At 36.3% G+C, this 14,190-nt stretch overlaps 1 protein-coding gene across 1 annotated transcript in view; it reads right to left on the reverse strand.

Moving 5' to 3' along the window:
- LOC114084223 (mucin-19) overlaps positions 1 to 14,190 on the reverse strand; it is a 115,141-nt gene that overhangs the window by 16,771 nt on the left and 84,180 nt on the right. Inside the window, exons 96-115 of the mRNA XM_071609287.1 lie at positions 13,599 to 13,673; positions 11,965 to 12,030; positions 11,803 to 11,856; positions 10,434 to 10,466; positions 10,215 to 10,241; positions 8,475 to 8,516; positions 6,683 to 6,727; positions 6,423 to 6,476; positions 5,754 to 5,807; positions 4,969 to 5,022; positions 4,769 to 4,822; positions 4,251 to 4,304; positions 4,078 to 4,131; positions 3,006 to 3,050; positions 2,519 to 2,572; positions 2,194 to 2,247; positions 2,009 to 2,062; positions 1,485 to 1,538; positions 1,335 to 1,385; positions 409 to 462 (exon numbers count right to left, since the gene is read on the reverse strand). Of these exons, the coding sequence (XP_071465388.1) occupies positions 409 to 462; positions 1,335 to 1,385; positions 1,485 to 1,538; positions 2,009 to 2,062; positions 2,194 to 2,247; positions 2,519 to 2,572; positions 3,006 to 3,050; positions 4,078 to 4,131; positions 4,251 to 4,304; positions 4,769 to 4,822; positions 4,969 to 5,022; positions 5,754 to 5,807; positions 6,423 to 6,476; positions 6,683 to 6,727; positions 8,475 to 8,516; positions 10,215 to 10,241; positions 10,434 to 10,466; positions 11,803 to 11,856; positions 11,965 to 12,030; positions 13,599 to 13,673 (1,032 nt within the window). The remainder of the gene's footprint in view (positions 1 to 408; positions 463 to 1,334; positions 1,386 to 1,484; positions 1,539 to 2,008; positions 2,063 to 2,193; positions 2,248 to 2,518; positions 2,573 to 3,005; positions 3,051 to 4,077; positions 4,132 to 4,250; positions 4,305 to 4,768; positions 4,823 to 4,968; positions 5,023 to 5,753; positions 5,808 to 6,422; positions 6,477 to 6,682; positions 6,728 to 8,474; positions 8,517 to 10,214; positions 10,242 to 10,433; positions 10,467 to 11,802; positions 11,857 to 11,964; positions 12,031 to 13,598; positions 13,674 to 14,190) is intronic.

The raw sequence follows: 14,190 nt of genomic DNA on the forward strand, positions 1-14,190 counted from the left end.
TAAATGCTTTTCTTTAATGTTTCCCCAATTGGTTTCCTGTTGGTACAATAGATAAGTACACAAAAAAGTTTAATAAGTGAGCTGAAAACTTTGAATATCAGAGCAAGTAAATTTTTATATATACACATGCATGTATACTGGTTCCACAGGGTGTCTCCCCCTCTCTCTCACACAAGCACCCATACTGAAAACTGTAGAATTCAGCTAAATGCTGCTGATTGAGAGTTGTAGCACCTGCAGAGAAACTATCATCAGATTTGGAGCAGTCAAGTTTAATGCTTAGATTTTTCAAACTTATTTTGATTCACTTGAAGCAGCTCTAAGTATAATACAAACTCCCTTAAGGATTAAGTTTAGAGAGTCCTAATGCCAATGATCTCAAATCACGGGGCCATTGTATTCTCTCACCGGTTTTGAAACCAGTTCCAGTAGTTCCAGTCTCTTCCGTAGATGTTGTAGACTCTGAGGGAAGAAGTAAGAGAATGATAAATCTGGGACTGTGGAACACTAGGAGGAGCTAGTGCCATTTTATCATAGCAGCCCTAAAGGAAGTATCATGGCATCTGAGGTTCAATAAAAGGCATTTTCTTCTTGTTAACCTGTGTTAAAATTGCAGGTATAATCTTTTTTTTTTTCAGAAAATTTTCCAGTGATACTTAAAATTCAAAAAAAAAGTAAACCATAAGGCATCACTTCTCCAATTAATCTTGGGAGCATCTGTGTGGCCTTAAAGCACTGGATGCCCTTTCCTCAGAACAGTTTCTCTCAAAAAATAATGGAAAATAAACAACTGCCTAGTGTTCCATTCCCCAGGCCACCTGAGGGTAGATACACTGCTACTGGGTTTCCCTTTTACTATGCAGCAGGGGGAAGGATAGGACTTTAGATCACTGTTTCAGTTCCAGGGATATATACCCTTAGAATGACAGAGGGAGAAAATAAAGTATGGTTTTAATATTTGTAAGGGGATTCTAATAGTCCCTTTGTGAAGCATTCTAGTAAGAAAAAATAGAAAACATAGAATAAGTGGAAAAAAATGACAATGTGAAAAACTATGGAAGAATAGTTAAATAGATGAGGACTGGAAATCAAAGGAATATATACAACATGCTCTTCTTTTTTTCAAAAGAAAAAGTCTCTAAGCCAGGATCCTGAGGACAGCCTGGCAGACACTCCCCAGGCCATGGAATTCCCGGGCAGAATAACTGCTCAAATTGTTAGGGCATAATGTGGCCCCAGAGAGAATGTTGGCCCCTCCGGCATACTATTCATTCACTACAACAACCCAAATACAGATATGAGGAGAGCCCTAGACCTCAACCTGAAAAGCTTACCAAACAGATCTGCTCGAGTGGTCCTGTGGTCTCCTGCAAAAGTTGTGGCCTCTGAGAGAAAAAAACAATGGAAGTTATAAAAACTGCACAGAATGTAATGGGGGTCTAATAGAATGCATTGACCAAAAGGTTACGTTCAGGATTCCTGACCTGTGTTGGCACTTCCAGGTTCCAGAGTTTTGCCAGAGATTCCCTCTGTAGTGACTAAAATAAGAAGAGCATTGTGGTTATTTGGTCTAATCATGATCCTTCATAAAATGGGTATAAATTCTTGAAACAAAACTTTGTTTCTTCAAATATAGCAATACATTTTTATATTTGAGCTTATATATTTAAGATGTAATTATACTTTTATACACTATTCCCTTCCAAGTTTAGAGAGAAAGTCCTCCGCTACCAGTTCCTTTTGTATAGTTTAGTTATAGGGAGGTGAATTTGGACCCAAATCATATTCATACATGTCAGGAAATGGGCCCTATGATCCCCTTATGAAAGGTCCTGAACAAAAGACATGAGAAGGAAATGTTAAACATTTCTGAGCTGTATTTATTGATATCAAATGTTGGGCTGATATTTTTAATATGGCAAATGGAAATTTAAGGATATCTGTATGTTTCAGGCAAGACTATTGGAACATCATTAGAAAGTATAGTTTGTGCCTCAACAGAGCTCACCTGTGATTAGTTCCTTTCTTGGTGTTTCACCTTCTCCTACAGAAGTTGTAGCTTCTAAGAAGGGGTAAAATAAGAGATAGATAATTGGGAAGCCATGGTAGTTCTCCCACAGAGGGGGACATGGAAGGAAAAAATCTCATTGAAGAGGGACTTGTGGAAGATTCGCTGGCACCTTAATGTCTTACCTGTGTTGGAACTGCTAGGGGCTACAGTAGTAACAGGGGTTACCCCAGTGGTGGCTGTAAAACAAAGGGTCTGAAATCATCACAGTGGTTCACTGTGTTTGTCTCCTTAAGACCTGTTTCTAGAAAGAAGCTTGGTGTAGCATTTTCAAAGAGCTATTTCCTTGCTTCCCAGACCTTTTCCAGAATATGTTCTGTATAAGAAAATACCTAATGTAACTGAGAACCATTCTGCAGAAAAGTATATCTCCAAACAAGTGAGCCTATAGAGTCATAATTTATACTAAACCCCATAGTTTAGTATAAACGGTAGTCTGTTCAGCTTCACCTGCTCTGGATCCGTTTTCAGAAGTACTGCTGGTTTCTGTTGAAGTTATTGCCTCTAAGGGAGGAAATAATGAAAATGGTAAAGTTTGGGAATTTGGGATCCTGAGATATATAAGTATAATTATTATCATCTGAGCAGGTCTACTAACTATGTTATAAAGTTAAATAAATATGATATCCTTCTCATTAATCAACTTGTGTAGAAACTTACAAATATAAGGACTGGCCTAGAGAACTCCCCTATAGTACCCAACACACACACACACACACAAAAAATAAATGGATCACCATAGCATTAAATTCTTGATCAGTATCATAAGTAGCTACATGAGCTGATACCATGGGAAGACCTGAGAAGGTCTGCCTCTGAGGGAAGGGACACACGAATAACGATTTTATTTCCTAGCCCACCCATCGACCACTGTTACTCTCCAGGCTCTCTTCGTACAGCCCACTAAACATGGAAGAGTATCTCATCTCCCCCTTACCTGTTTCACTTCCAGTCCCAGGTTTCCTTGATGTGACTGAGGTAGCTTAAAATAAGTAAAAATAAGAAAGATGAATCTATCAACTACCTTTTTTCTTATCTACTACTTGAAGTATTTTGATATTCCGGTATTTCAAAGAGAACTTCTGAACTCTAAAACTTTCAAATGATGATTTTATTTGTTCTATTCTGGTCTAGCTTGGAACTCTGTGTACTACTGATGACTCCAGGTAAAATTACAGTGACATCCATTAAATAGATGGAAAAACTTTAAAACTGTACATTTTTTAACCTTATCTTCTCTGCACTATTGATGTATCACTAAGCAAAATATTCAAATATCTCTTTCCTAACGTAGTTCACATTTTGCCAACTGGAGACAGCAAAGAACAATCATGCATTAGATGTTAGTAAATTCTGTGGGGGGAAAAGGCAAGTTGCATAAAGATGGGGGTCCTGATAGCCAAGGGATGACTAGCAGGTTGCTCTCCTCCCTGCTGTCCAGCAGATAGCTCTGTAAACTCTGGTTCCTGGAAATGCAGATGGATAAGGACACTGCCGCTAACCCCAAGTGAAATTATGACAGTACCCGTTGAAGTGAACAGTGTCACACTCAAACTAAATTTTTTAAGCATTTCCTTAGTGTCTTCTTTCATGGGGAAGAACAAAGATCTGTGTTTCATGTAATTTGTATTTGCAAAGGAAGGAACACATAAAATAAACAAGCATAATATATGATAGATGGTAGCACATGATAAGTACACTATTCTGAGGAATCATAATGAGCAGAGTGGAGATAATGGGGAGTAGTGAGCAGCTTCTATAGGTTGGTGAGCCTCATCCAGGTGTCCAAAAATCTAGCTCAAATAGAACAGAGAGGAAATACCAACTTGGATAACCATGTTTCTCAAGTTCCTTAGAAGAACTACCTGGTATTGTCAGATGAAGATATCATGCTTCCTGACCAGATGTAACCTTCTTTCTTTAACCCACCTCCATATTTATTTATTTACTTAAGGACACAAAACAGGGAAATGATAAGCTTTGTTAGTATGAGACCTAAGAGTTCTTACCTCTTAGCCCTTCAGATTGGCTGGTCTCACTTCCTCCTGTGGAACTTGTGGCCTCTGGAAAAAAAAAAGCATTATAAAGTCTGGAATATGGGGAAGTACATGGTTATATTACCTTAGGAACACATTACCTGATAAAGCACTTGGGGAACCTCTCACAATTGCTTTTGACTCACCTGTGTTGTGATTCCCAGGTTCCAGAGTCTTTCCAGAGACTACACTAGTAGTAGCTGTTACAGAAAAATAGTCATGGGTCATTTCCTTCTCAACATAAGGTAGCAAGCAAATATATTAATAAAAATCTATGTAATTGTTTACTATTTCAATAAACTTGGCTTTAAATGACAGAAGATGATCTTGTATGTTCTTCATATAATATTGTTCCCACCAAAAATCTACCAAAGGAATTTTTAATTATAGTATCCATTCCTGTAGAATTCAGTAACGGAGAGAGACTCTCTCTAGATCATCTGTGTAACTGTCAAATAGTTGCATGATTTCATTCGGGGGGAGCGGGGAGGAGAGTCTGCTAAAACATCAGAAATAATGAAACTTTTAGTTCATGAACTTTAGTCAATGAACAGTGGTAATATTTTTTATAATGTTTGAATAGGGGAGAAGTGAGTGATCTGGATACATTTCACTAGCTTTTGAGTATTATTAGAAATGAATGTAATGGCCTATCAGTACTCACCTATGGCTGTTCCCCCCCTTGTTGCTCCGGTTCTTCCTAGAGAAGTTGTGGCTTCTGAAAGACAGAAAACAGGATAAACATTTGGAAAATATTCCAAGCCCATGAAAAAATATGATATTATTTCTATAAAGAATAACACCAGAGGAGAAATCTCATTATGGGAGGATAACTCAAGAGCTCCCTGACAACCTGAGACTCACCTGTAAGGGAACTGCCAGGGGCAACAGTTGTGCCAGGAACCACCCCAGTTGTGGCTGAAACACAAAGAGGACCATGGTTACCATGGCACTCAGTGTTTTGTTCCTAAAGCTCTGCCTCTAGAAAGAGGTTAAGCTTGTCTTCATCATGGCTAGTTGGCTTATTCCTGGGTTCTTCCCCGATACGGAGCCTGATATATTTTCTCATTAACAATTGTAGTAAGAAAACAATGAGAGTGACAATGTTCTCAACCTTCCAGGCATTCTGAGTCAGGGAGACAAGGAGGGCTTCTCCCACACACCCGTTTTACTCCCAGTGACTTGACACTCTGATGCCACAGTGGGACTTGCTATGGTGGGGACACAAAGGAAGGTTTCAATGTGCTGAGAACTCCAGACATTGTGAACATATCTGGCTCTTCATTTATGAAAATCAAACATTTGTACAGTGCAGTTGTGTTTCTTGGGTTCTTGTAGCTCCTCTGTATTTCTCAGGAATAGGAAATTTCATCACCCTTTCCCTCTCAAAAGATTGTGATATTTGTGATTCCACAACATAAATTACTCAGAACAATTAGTGTGACCATCATATCTGATCATAAGAATTATAACTGTTATTCTGGACTCATATTGAAAGCTTTTCAGGAAAATTTTCAAAATTGAAAAGGAATTAGTTGACCAAAATCTTCAGTATTAGTAAATATATCTCCAGAAACTTCTCTTTGCATGCTCTCCTAGGATTGCTGTGATTCACGATAACCACAAAGACATGAGTTTCTGCCCCTCACCTGTTTTGAATCCAACTCTGGTGGTGCCAATACCTTCTATGGAGGTTGTGGCCTCTGGAGGAGGAAGTGGGACAACACTAAGTTCTGGTGATTTGGGATAATGGAACAAGTTATTTTGTACTATTTTTATTAGAGTAGCCCTACAAAAATACATAATTTCCTGTGAATGTCTGTAGAGATGATTTCTTGTTATTTCAACTCTGTTAGACATTTCTAATTGAACAGATGTCAGAGCCTACTCCAGTGATATTTAAAAACAAGACAAAATAAATACAGCAATCTGTCCCAATCCATCATGGAAGCATAGTGGTCTTACAATGCAAGATCCTCCATGAGGATTTAATGCTCCAAATGACAAATCAAGAATGTCACACTCTCATGTCATCTCAGCTGAAAATTCATAGCTGCCTTTAAAATGAACATCTCTAGACTCTAGATGTTATGCATTTTTTACTTCTTGTTTCATGTTTCTCTGGAGTAACCAGAGTGACTGTAGAGGGAGGAAAATCGGAGATGAATATTTTTTCTAAATATCACTTGTGATACTTTGGATATTTAACATGAAATATATATCTTGGGTTCTTATAACATGCACACATAACACACGACATGCCCAAAACATTCATTTAAGAGTAAAATCCAGATTGGACTTCACTTATGTAACATTACCTGTGTTGGAAACTTCTGAAGTGCTTTTGACTTCAGGAAACACAATGGTGGTATCTGTGAAAAGAAATTTCATAAACTAGGCATAGTGAGAAATTCAACTCTGGCTACCAGGATCAGGACTCAGGAATACTGGGCTGAAGCACCCGAATGCAGGCAGATCCAGAGGGATTAACACTTGAGTTTGGCCTAGCATGGGGTGTCCTTGAGAAAACGTCATCAGTCCCAAATAATGGAACCCATAGTCTCAGAACAATGCTTACCTCCTGGCAGCTCTGTTCTAGTGGTCCCTATGCCAGTTGTGGCCCCTAAGAGATAAAGGAAGGAAAGGAGTTAAGAACTAACATAACTGAGCTACTGTATCATCTAAATGACCCCTTCCTGGATTACTCAGTATGTGGTGATTTACCTGTGATGTAATGTCCAGGTTCCCGAGTTTTACCTGAGACACTACCAGAAGTTACTAAAATAATGAAGAAATGGTACTCATGCCAAGCTTGAGCATTGCTATTTAAAATTCTATATTTCCTACCTGTATTGAGTTCCTTTGAGCTTTTTTTTAAATTTTATGTGACAGCAGAATGCAATTCATATTACACATATAGAACAATTTTTCATATCTCTGATTATATACAAAGTAGAGTCACACCATTCATGTCTTTGTACATGTACTTAGGGTAATGATGTCCATCTCATTCCACTGTCTTTTCTACCCCCATGCTCCCTCCATGACCCTCCCTTCCCTTTGCCCTATCAAGAGTTCATCTATCTTCCCCTCCTAATCATATTATGAATCAACATCCTTATATCAGAGAAAACATTTGGCATTTGGTTTTTTGGGATTGGCTAACTTCACTTAGCATTATATTCTGCAACTCCATCCATTTACCTGCAAATGCCATAATTTTATTCTCTCTTAATGCTGAATAATATTCCATTGTGTATATATACCACATTTTCTTTATCCATTCATCTATTGAAGGGCATCTAGGTTGGTTCCACACTTTAGATATTGTGAATTGTGCTACTAAAAACATTGATGTAGCTGTGTCCATGTAGTAATGCTGTTTTTAAGACCTTTGGGTATAGACCAAGGAGTGGAATACCTGGGTCCAATGGTGGTTCCATTTCCAATTTTACAAGGAAACTCCATACTGCTTTCTATATTGGCTGCACCAGTTTTCAGAATTAATGCATATGTTTCCTATTTAGCATTTCTTTCCCATAGCAAATTTTCTGATGAAGTTCTAGACTCTTGATCTCTTTTTTAAAGCTTTAGTTCCAGGAAATAAGTTTCTCAGTGTTGTTAAATAATATTTTGTAGGAGGCCTTGGCTTCTAACTGAGCACTTTTATTGGGCCCAACAAAGTAAACCAATGAAGAGTTTAATCACAGTAACCAGTAATGAAATTCTGGTTGGTTGCAGAAGCTTGGTAGTCATAAACAGTTGACTGGTTAAAACAGTAACAAATAAAGTTATTTACTATTTCTTTCATTTTTCCATAAATCTTTCTGATTATGTTGTTAGAGTTCTTAGAGTCTGCTCTGGATCAGGGAGCTGATAGACATGATTAGTGAATCATTCTTTTGTTTTGCTCAAATAAATTTTACTAAGTATATTTGGTCAAGGAACTTTTCCTTTTCACAGTACCCCTGTATCTATCTGCCTGCTAGAGACATCATTGCCTGGTACCTTTATGGATTCTCTGGGGTAGAACAAAATTTCAGGGTCCTAATTCTTGTTAACTATTATTCAGTAGCTGTTTGTCATTTACAAAAGTACTTAAGATGGAGGAATAAGATGGTGTGGCTACATTCTAGAAAATACTATTTACTGGGGAAAAGTGCAGTTAATGACTTTACAGCCTCAGTTGGGACTATTCCATTTCCTTGGAGGGATGTGGTAGCCTCTGAGACAGGAAAAGAAAGACATAGTTGGAAAAATATCAAGTATTCTGGATTAGTATAGGTATGATCTGGTCTAGAAATAAAACCTAAGGAAGTATCTCCTTCAGAGAAGTCCCCAAGGAAAAAATCCACCCAGCTTTTCATCACCTGTGTTCAAACTTCCAGGGGCAAGAGTTGTGCCAGTAACACCTGAAACAAGAGCCCAGTGGTCACTTCAGTGAATCATTCCATGTATGTTCTACATTCCATGTATGTTTTCCTTTGTTACAACAGATAGCCTTTTGGAAGCACTTTGCAGATACATAATCCTCTGAGTTTTTCCCTTTGGACTGTTCCATCCCCCAAACATATAGAGTGACTTTGTCAGGAGATACAGAAAAGGACATCTAGAACAAAGATTAAAGATGATTTTCTCTCACGTTTACCTGGTTTATTATCAGGCTTATTCTTAGTTCCTTAGCTCTCTGCTTCAAAAGGGATTTTGCATGTGCTGACTACCAGAGAAAGTGGGAAGCCATTGAGTATTACTCCTGGTTGGTGGAATCAAGGAATCTGAACAAGATCTTTACCATTGGTTGGGATTTGTCTGTTAGAAATCTAGGAAAAGTCACATCAAGGAGCAGCAAGGTTTGGGTAAATACAGAAAAATGTTGCATAAATATAGAATAAAAAATAGCTGTAAAGTTAGCCTGAATTACAAGCTAAATTAGAGAAAATAAATTTCAAATGACTAGTTGGTTAAATAAGTTCTTAGAAACTTTATAACACTATCAACAAATAATTCAGTGATGCCAAATATTGGTATGAATGTGTGAAAGAACATAATGAGAAATAAGTTTGGGAAGTAGATTAGTACTCAAATGATGGACTAAGGGATTTAGAATTTATTTGAAGGACAGTGGGTAGCTACTAAAATATACTGATGTCGGGAATGACATTAGCAGAGATAATAATATAGAAACACTGAACACTACTGCACCTGACAATAGAGAAAACTTGCCTCAATACTCCAGACTAAAGGTTAGTGTGGGTATGGATGCAGTAACTCCTTCAACTAAGGAAACAGCAAATAGAAAGAATTCAGATCTTGAAATCAAGAAGACTACACTGGTTTAAAGCAGGTTGAAATCTCTGAACCTCAATTTCTTCACCACAAATTAGGAAAGATAATGCCCACATGATTCACACAAGATATTGAAACAAGACACACAAATGAAATTCAGATAGATTGTGTGCTTCTGATCTACAAAGTTCACTTGATTGATACATAATAGATGACGCATGGTCTTTCAACAAAGGCAGAATCCAGTAGATCAAGTGGACAAGTATGACAGCTGAACACCTCATCAGATAAGGTTCATAATTGTAAAAAAAAAAATACAAAACTCTGCTTTCAAGGAGCTTATATTCTAATGTAAATGCTAAAAGAACTAGGAAGGCATAATAATTAAGAAAAAGTGAGATGTTCTGAAGAATGAACTTCTATTGCTTATCTTTTAAAACTATTAAGTTTAATAAGAGACATTAGAATGCAGTAAAGGTAAATAATTTTCATGATACTAAAGTGCCAAGGTCTCTAGTAGTGCTGCTCTTAAGTTAGGGGGACATTCTTGGTGTTATTTTTGTTTGAACTTGTATACTTATGAACTTGTATACTTATGTACAATTAAGTATAGAATTTAATAATTATGTAAGGGAACCAATACACATTTATTATGTTTTAAGACAGAGGAACAGAAAAAGCAAAAGCCCTATGCTACCAAAACCTAAGTTGGTATTCTTGTTTAGTTAATATGATAAATTCAGATTTCTGTTACCATGTTTTCTATTCTAGTTAATGTGACCATTTTTCCCCAAATATACATTTATAATCTCATATTATCTCACCTTCTACTGTAGTCTGATTCGATGGCTCTAAAATTTAAAAACAAAAATATATTTACAAATGTCCATTTTTATCTAATTAAATTCAAAATGATCAATTTATGTATGAGGGAAATACAGAAAAATTTATTATAATCTGTTAAGAATGTCATATTCCCTTATATACTTTCAACATTTCAGTTGGCAGAAACTTATTTTTATGTGACTTTCATTTCAGTTTACCTTGAATGTATATACCTGGAATATCACGAACACCTAATTGAAAGATTAGATTCACGTTTCCATTAGAAAATATACTTGAATTTTATTTTTAAAATTCATTTCAGTGCTTTAAATGTTATGTAAAATTTATAGTAAAAAACATATACATTACTTCTCTAGTAGACTATCTTAGAAATTTAAGTAGGAATGAGAGATCTTTGAGGGAGATAAACTACAAAGTGTTTTAAAGAATCATCTATGATTAGAAATTATCAAACTGAAAACAAATAATTGCTTTTTTCCCCAGGTAAAATGCTTGCACACATTTAAATTTTGTTTCAATTCAGCTAAACATTAAATCTTGAATTTAGAAAATGCTAAAAGTGATGAAATACATACTGTTCCCCAATAGTCACTCACTTGTAGCTATGGCATTGTATTAAGATGACCAATATATAATAAATATCATGCCAATTCATTTACATTGATATAAATATGGCTTGAATAAGGAATCATTATTAATCTAGTTTGAAGTAAATGATCAAATTATTATTTTCTAGAAATCAGTTAGCAATAAGATCAAATTACCTAAGTGGACTTAATAACAGTAGTTATAATAAATACAGAATAACTCTTGGCTAGGAAAATGTGTGAGCAATCTATTCCTTAAACTAATAATGAAAAATTTAGTCCCTAAAGCCTACCTTCTATTTGATACAAATTGAGAAATGACTATGATACTGAGTGTATTATTATTCTTCAAGTTTAGATAATTACTGAAGACTTGCAAAAATAATTTAGTCCATTTATTTAGTGTTAGGAGAAACAAATTGCCCTCTAAGCATCTGCAATTTTTATGTGAGGTTGAAGTAATGTAAAAAGCTATTTTTGATTTATAAAACAATAATATTACAGTTTTGTCAAATAAAATGCTCCAAATCTTGTTTGAGAATAATAAATGTCAGTTTGTCAGCATATTTTAAAACTTAAATTTCTTTTTATTGCCTGCTTCTGAAGTTCTAATAGTTAGAAATGGGAAACATTTATGCCTTGCTATTTTAAAAGCTAGATTTATTAATGGATTATTAAAGATAATTGTGCATTTTGCTTTAGAGGATGATGGTATCACACTGAAAAGCCCAGTCTTTGGAGTTAGTACAGAAGTAAAACTATTGTTCCACCATTTTACTTGCTGTAGAACCTAAACCAAATTAGGCGATGTCTTTGGTAAGTTCCTCATGAGAAAAATTAGGTGACAATTTATATTCAAAGAATTAAATGAGGTAATGTCATCAAGGCCATAGGTTATTTAACTAATTTGAATTAGCCAATGAGCATGAAAACAAGTAAAAAAAAAAAAAAATACATCTGACATCCCCTACTGACTTACCAATAGTGGTACTTCCTAGTGCAATTGTTGAGTGAGGGAAATTTCCTGTGGAACCTGAGATTCAGAGTGGGAAGTGGTAAGCAGCACTCTTATTTTACTACAACACCACCCAGATATTTAGAAACAGAACCACCCTGAATGGAGGTGCTGTGGTTCTAGTACCTGATGTGAAAGGAGTGCTTCTGCCCCTCACACCTGTAGAAGTTGTAGCCAACACTCCAGTTGTACCTGAAATTAAAACAAATTAAAAAGGATTTTAGTAGCACAGATAATTTTCATTTGGACTTCTCCTTGATATCTCAAATTGAATTCATTCAAACCTGAACTTGGGACTTTCCTACCGTAAACTGCTATTCCTTTAGCACTCCCTGTTTCAATAAATGATATTATCATCCTAAAAACTGAATGGGTCAGCTTGAAAATTACTGTTAACCAAATCCCCAATTCAAATCATTACCAAATCCTTTTGATGGTACCTCCAAATTGTGAGGGTCTTTCCATTTCCTTGCACCAGCCACCTTAGTTTATTTGAAACTAGGGTCTCTATGGTGACTCAGCAGTACCCTCCAAACAAATCTCTGCTTCTGTTCTCACCTTAAGCCATCCTTCTTCACACTGTATTCTGATTTAAAAAAAAAAAAAAATGTGTTCCTGGAGTCACTCTTCAATCTCAGACCTTTTGATGGCTTCCCTTAGCTCTTAGGAACAAGTCTAAGATCCTTCACTAGGCCTGCAAGGATCTCATGATCAAGTTCCTTCTTTCTTCCATCATCTACCTTTTTCCTGCTTCCTAGATGGCCACATGAGGCATCAACCATCCTGGCTGCCTTCTGCCATCAACTCTCCAACAGCCTGTGATTTCCACCTAGAACTTCATTTCCATTTTCCTCTCTGCTTACTTAACCTCTTTATCAGACTGGGGCCTACTCATTCTTTGGGACACCAGGTGGAATGTCAATTTTTAACACACTCACCGTATTCTCAGCAATTTACCTAATTCTAATCCTACTGCTGATGTACTTCTTTTCTTATTGCTAATCTTTCTCAAGAGAAGGGACATTATCAAACTCGTTCACCTCCGTATCCACCTACCTATGATGGTACCTGGCACACAGCTGGCAAATAATAAAAATTATTAAATGAAAAAATATGATGAATGGGATTATTTGAGAGAATCCTATTATTATGAAAAATTTCAAACTTTGTCCTTATGTATAGTTCTGGTATGGTAGCCTTTTTAAATCACCATATTTTCTTTTAGAGTTTGAATTTGGTGTATCTAAGGATCCTCTGGGACTGTCCTTTGGGGAACACCTTTCTCTTCTGCACTAGTTGGCATCCATTGCCACAGGAGGGAGTATGGTGCAGTAGGTAAGGAAGAGGTCTGGTGCCAGATCTCGTAGCTTCACTTCTTCCTAACTTGCACCTGCTAAACTACTCCTTGACTTCCTCATGTGAGATGTTAACAAAAGCACTTATTTCACTGGTTGGTGTGAAAATTAATTACATGTTGTATAACTTAGAATAGTGCCAGGCTGTCCGATAGTATGCAATATTGTTTTCCTAACTTAGTTTTAAAGTTCATTTAAGATTTGTCTCCTGATGGAATCAACATTGTGAAAACAATTCCTATTCTTCTGTTATAGTCCTAAACCACATAAAAAGATAAGTCTAGGAACTAGATGATTTTGATCTAATTTTCTGATTTCCTTACTTACAGAACACCAATTACCATAATTATCAGAAAACCTCATGTTGCACTACAGTCTAGGCCAATAGTGTCCCTTCTTGCTTGCCTGATTTTCCAGGTGTGGTTCCTGTGGTTCTGCTTTCTACTCCAGTGGTGGATCCATATGGCTCTTCAGTTGTGCCTGGTTAAGGAAGTAATTGATTATGATTTTTACATGGTTAACTTTTATAAAAATAATAAAACTTTCTGATATTTAATTGTAAATTTAAAAGTTGAAAAAAAAATAAAAATAAAAGTTGATGAATCTAGATCATCTCTTGATCATTTTGCCTAAAATTGAAGTCCTTGGTTAAAATACTTATTATCATAGTTTGGGTCTTAGCCACGCTTCTGTTGGGCCACCACCAGAGCACCAAGCAAGCCATGTATGTTTTGTTCCTGAAGTAGTAGCCCCAGAGCTTGGTGCTCCAACTGTGCTTCTTGGGACTGGACCTGTGGTAACACTACCCTGCCCCACAACTTCTGGTTATACCTTTTATTTTAAAGGAGCAGGATGAAAACAAACTTCTCAAGAAGACTGAGAAATCCATTTAAAATCATAATGTTCTGTCATCTTCCCTCTCTACCTCATCTGCTGTTGTTTAATTCTCTCCCTTGTTTGATGTGACTCTACAATTTGTATTTGGGGTAAAAATGGG

Source organism: Marmota flaviventris, chromosome 3 (assembly GCF_047511675.1).
Source record: "Marmota flaviventris isolate mMarFla1 chromosome 3, mMarFla1.hap1, whole genome shotgun sequence".
NCBI lineage: Eukaryota > Metazoa > Chordata > Mammalia > Rodentia > Sciuridae > Marmota > Marmota flaviventris.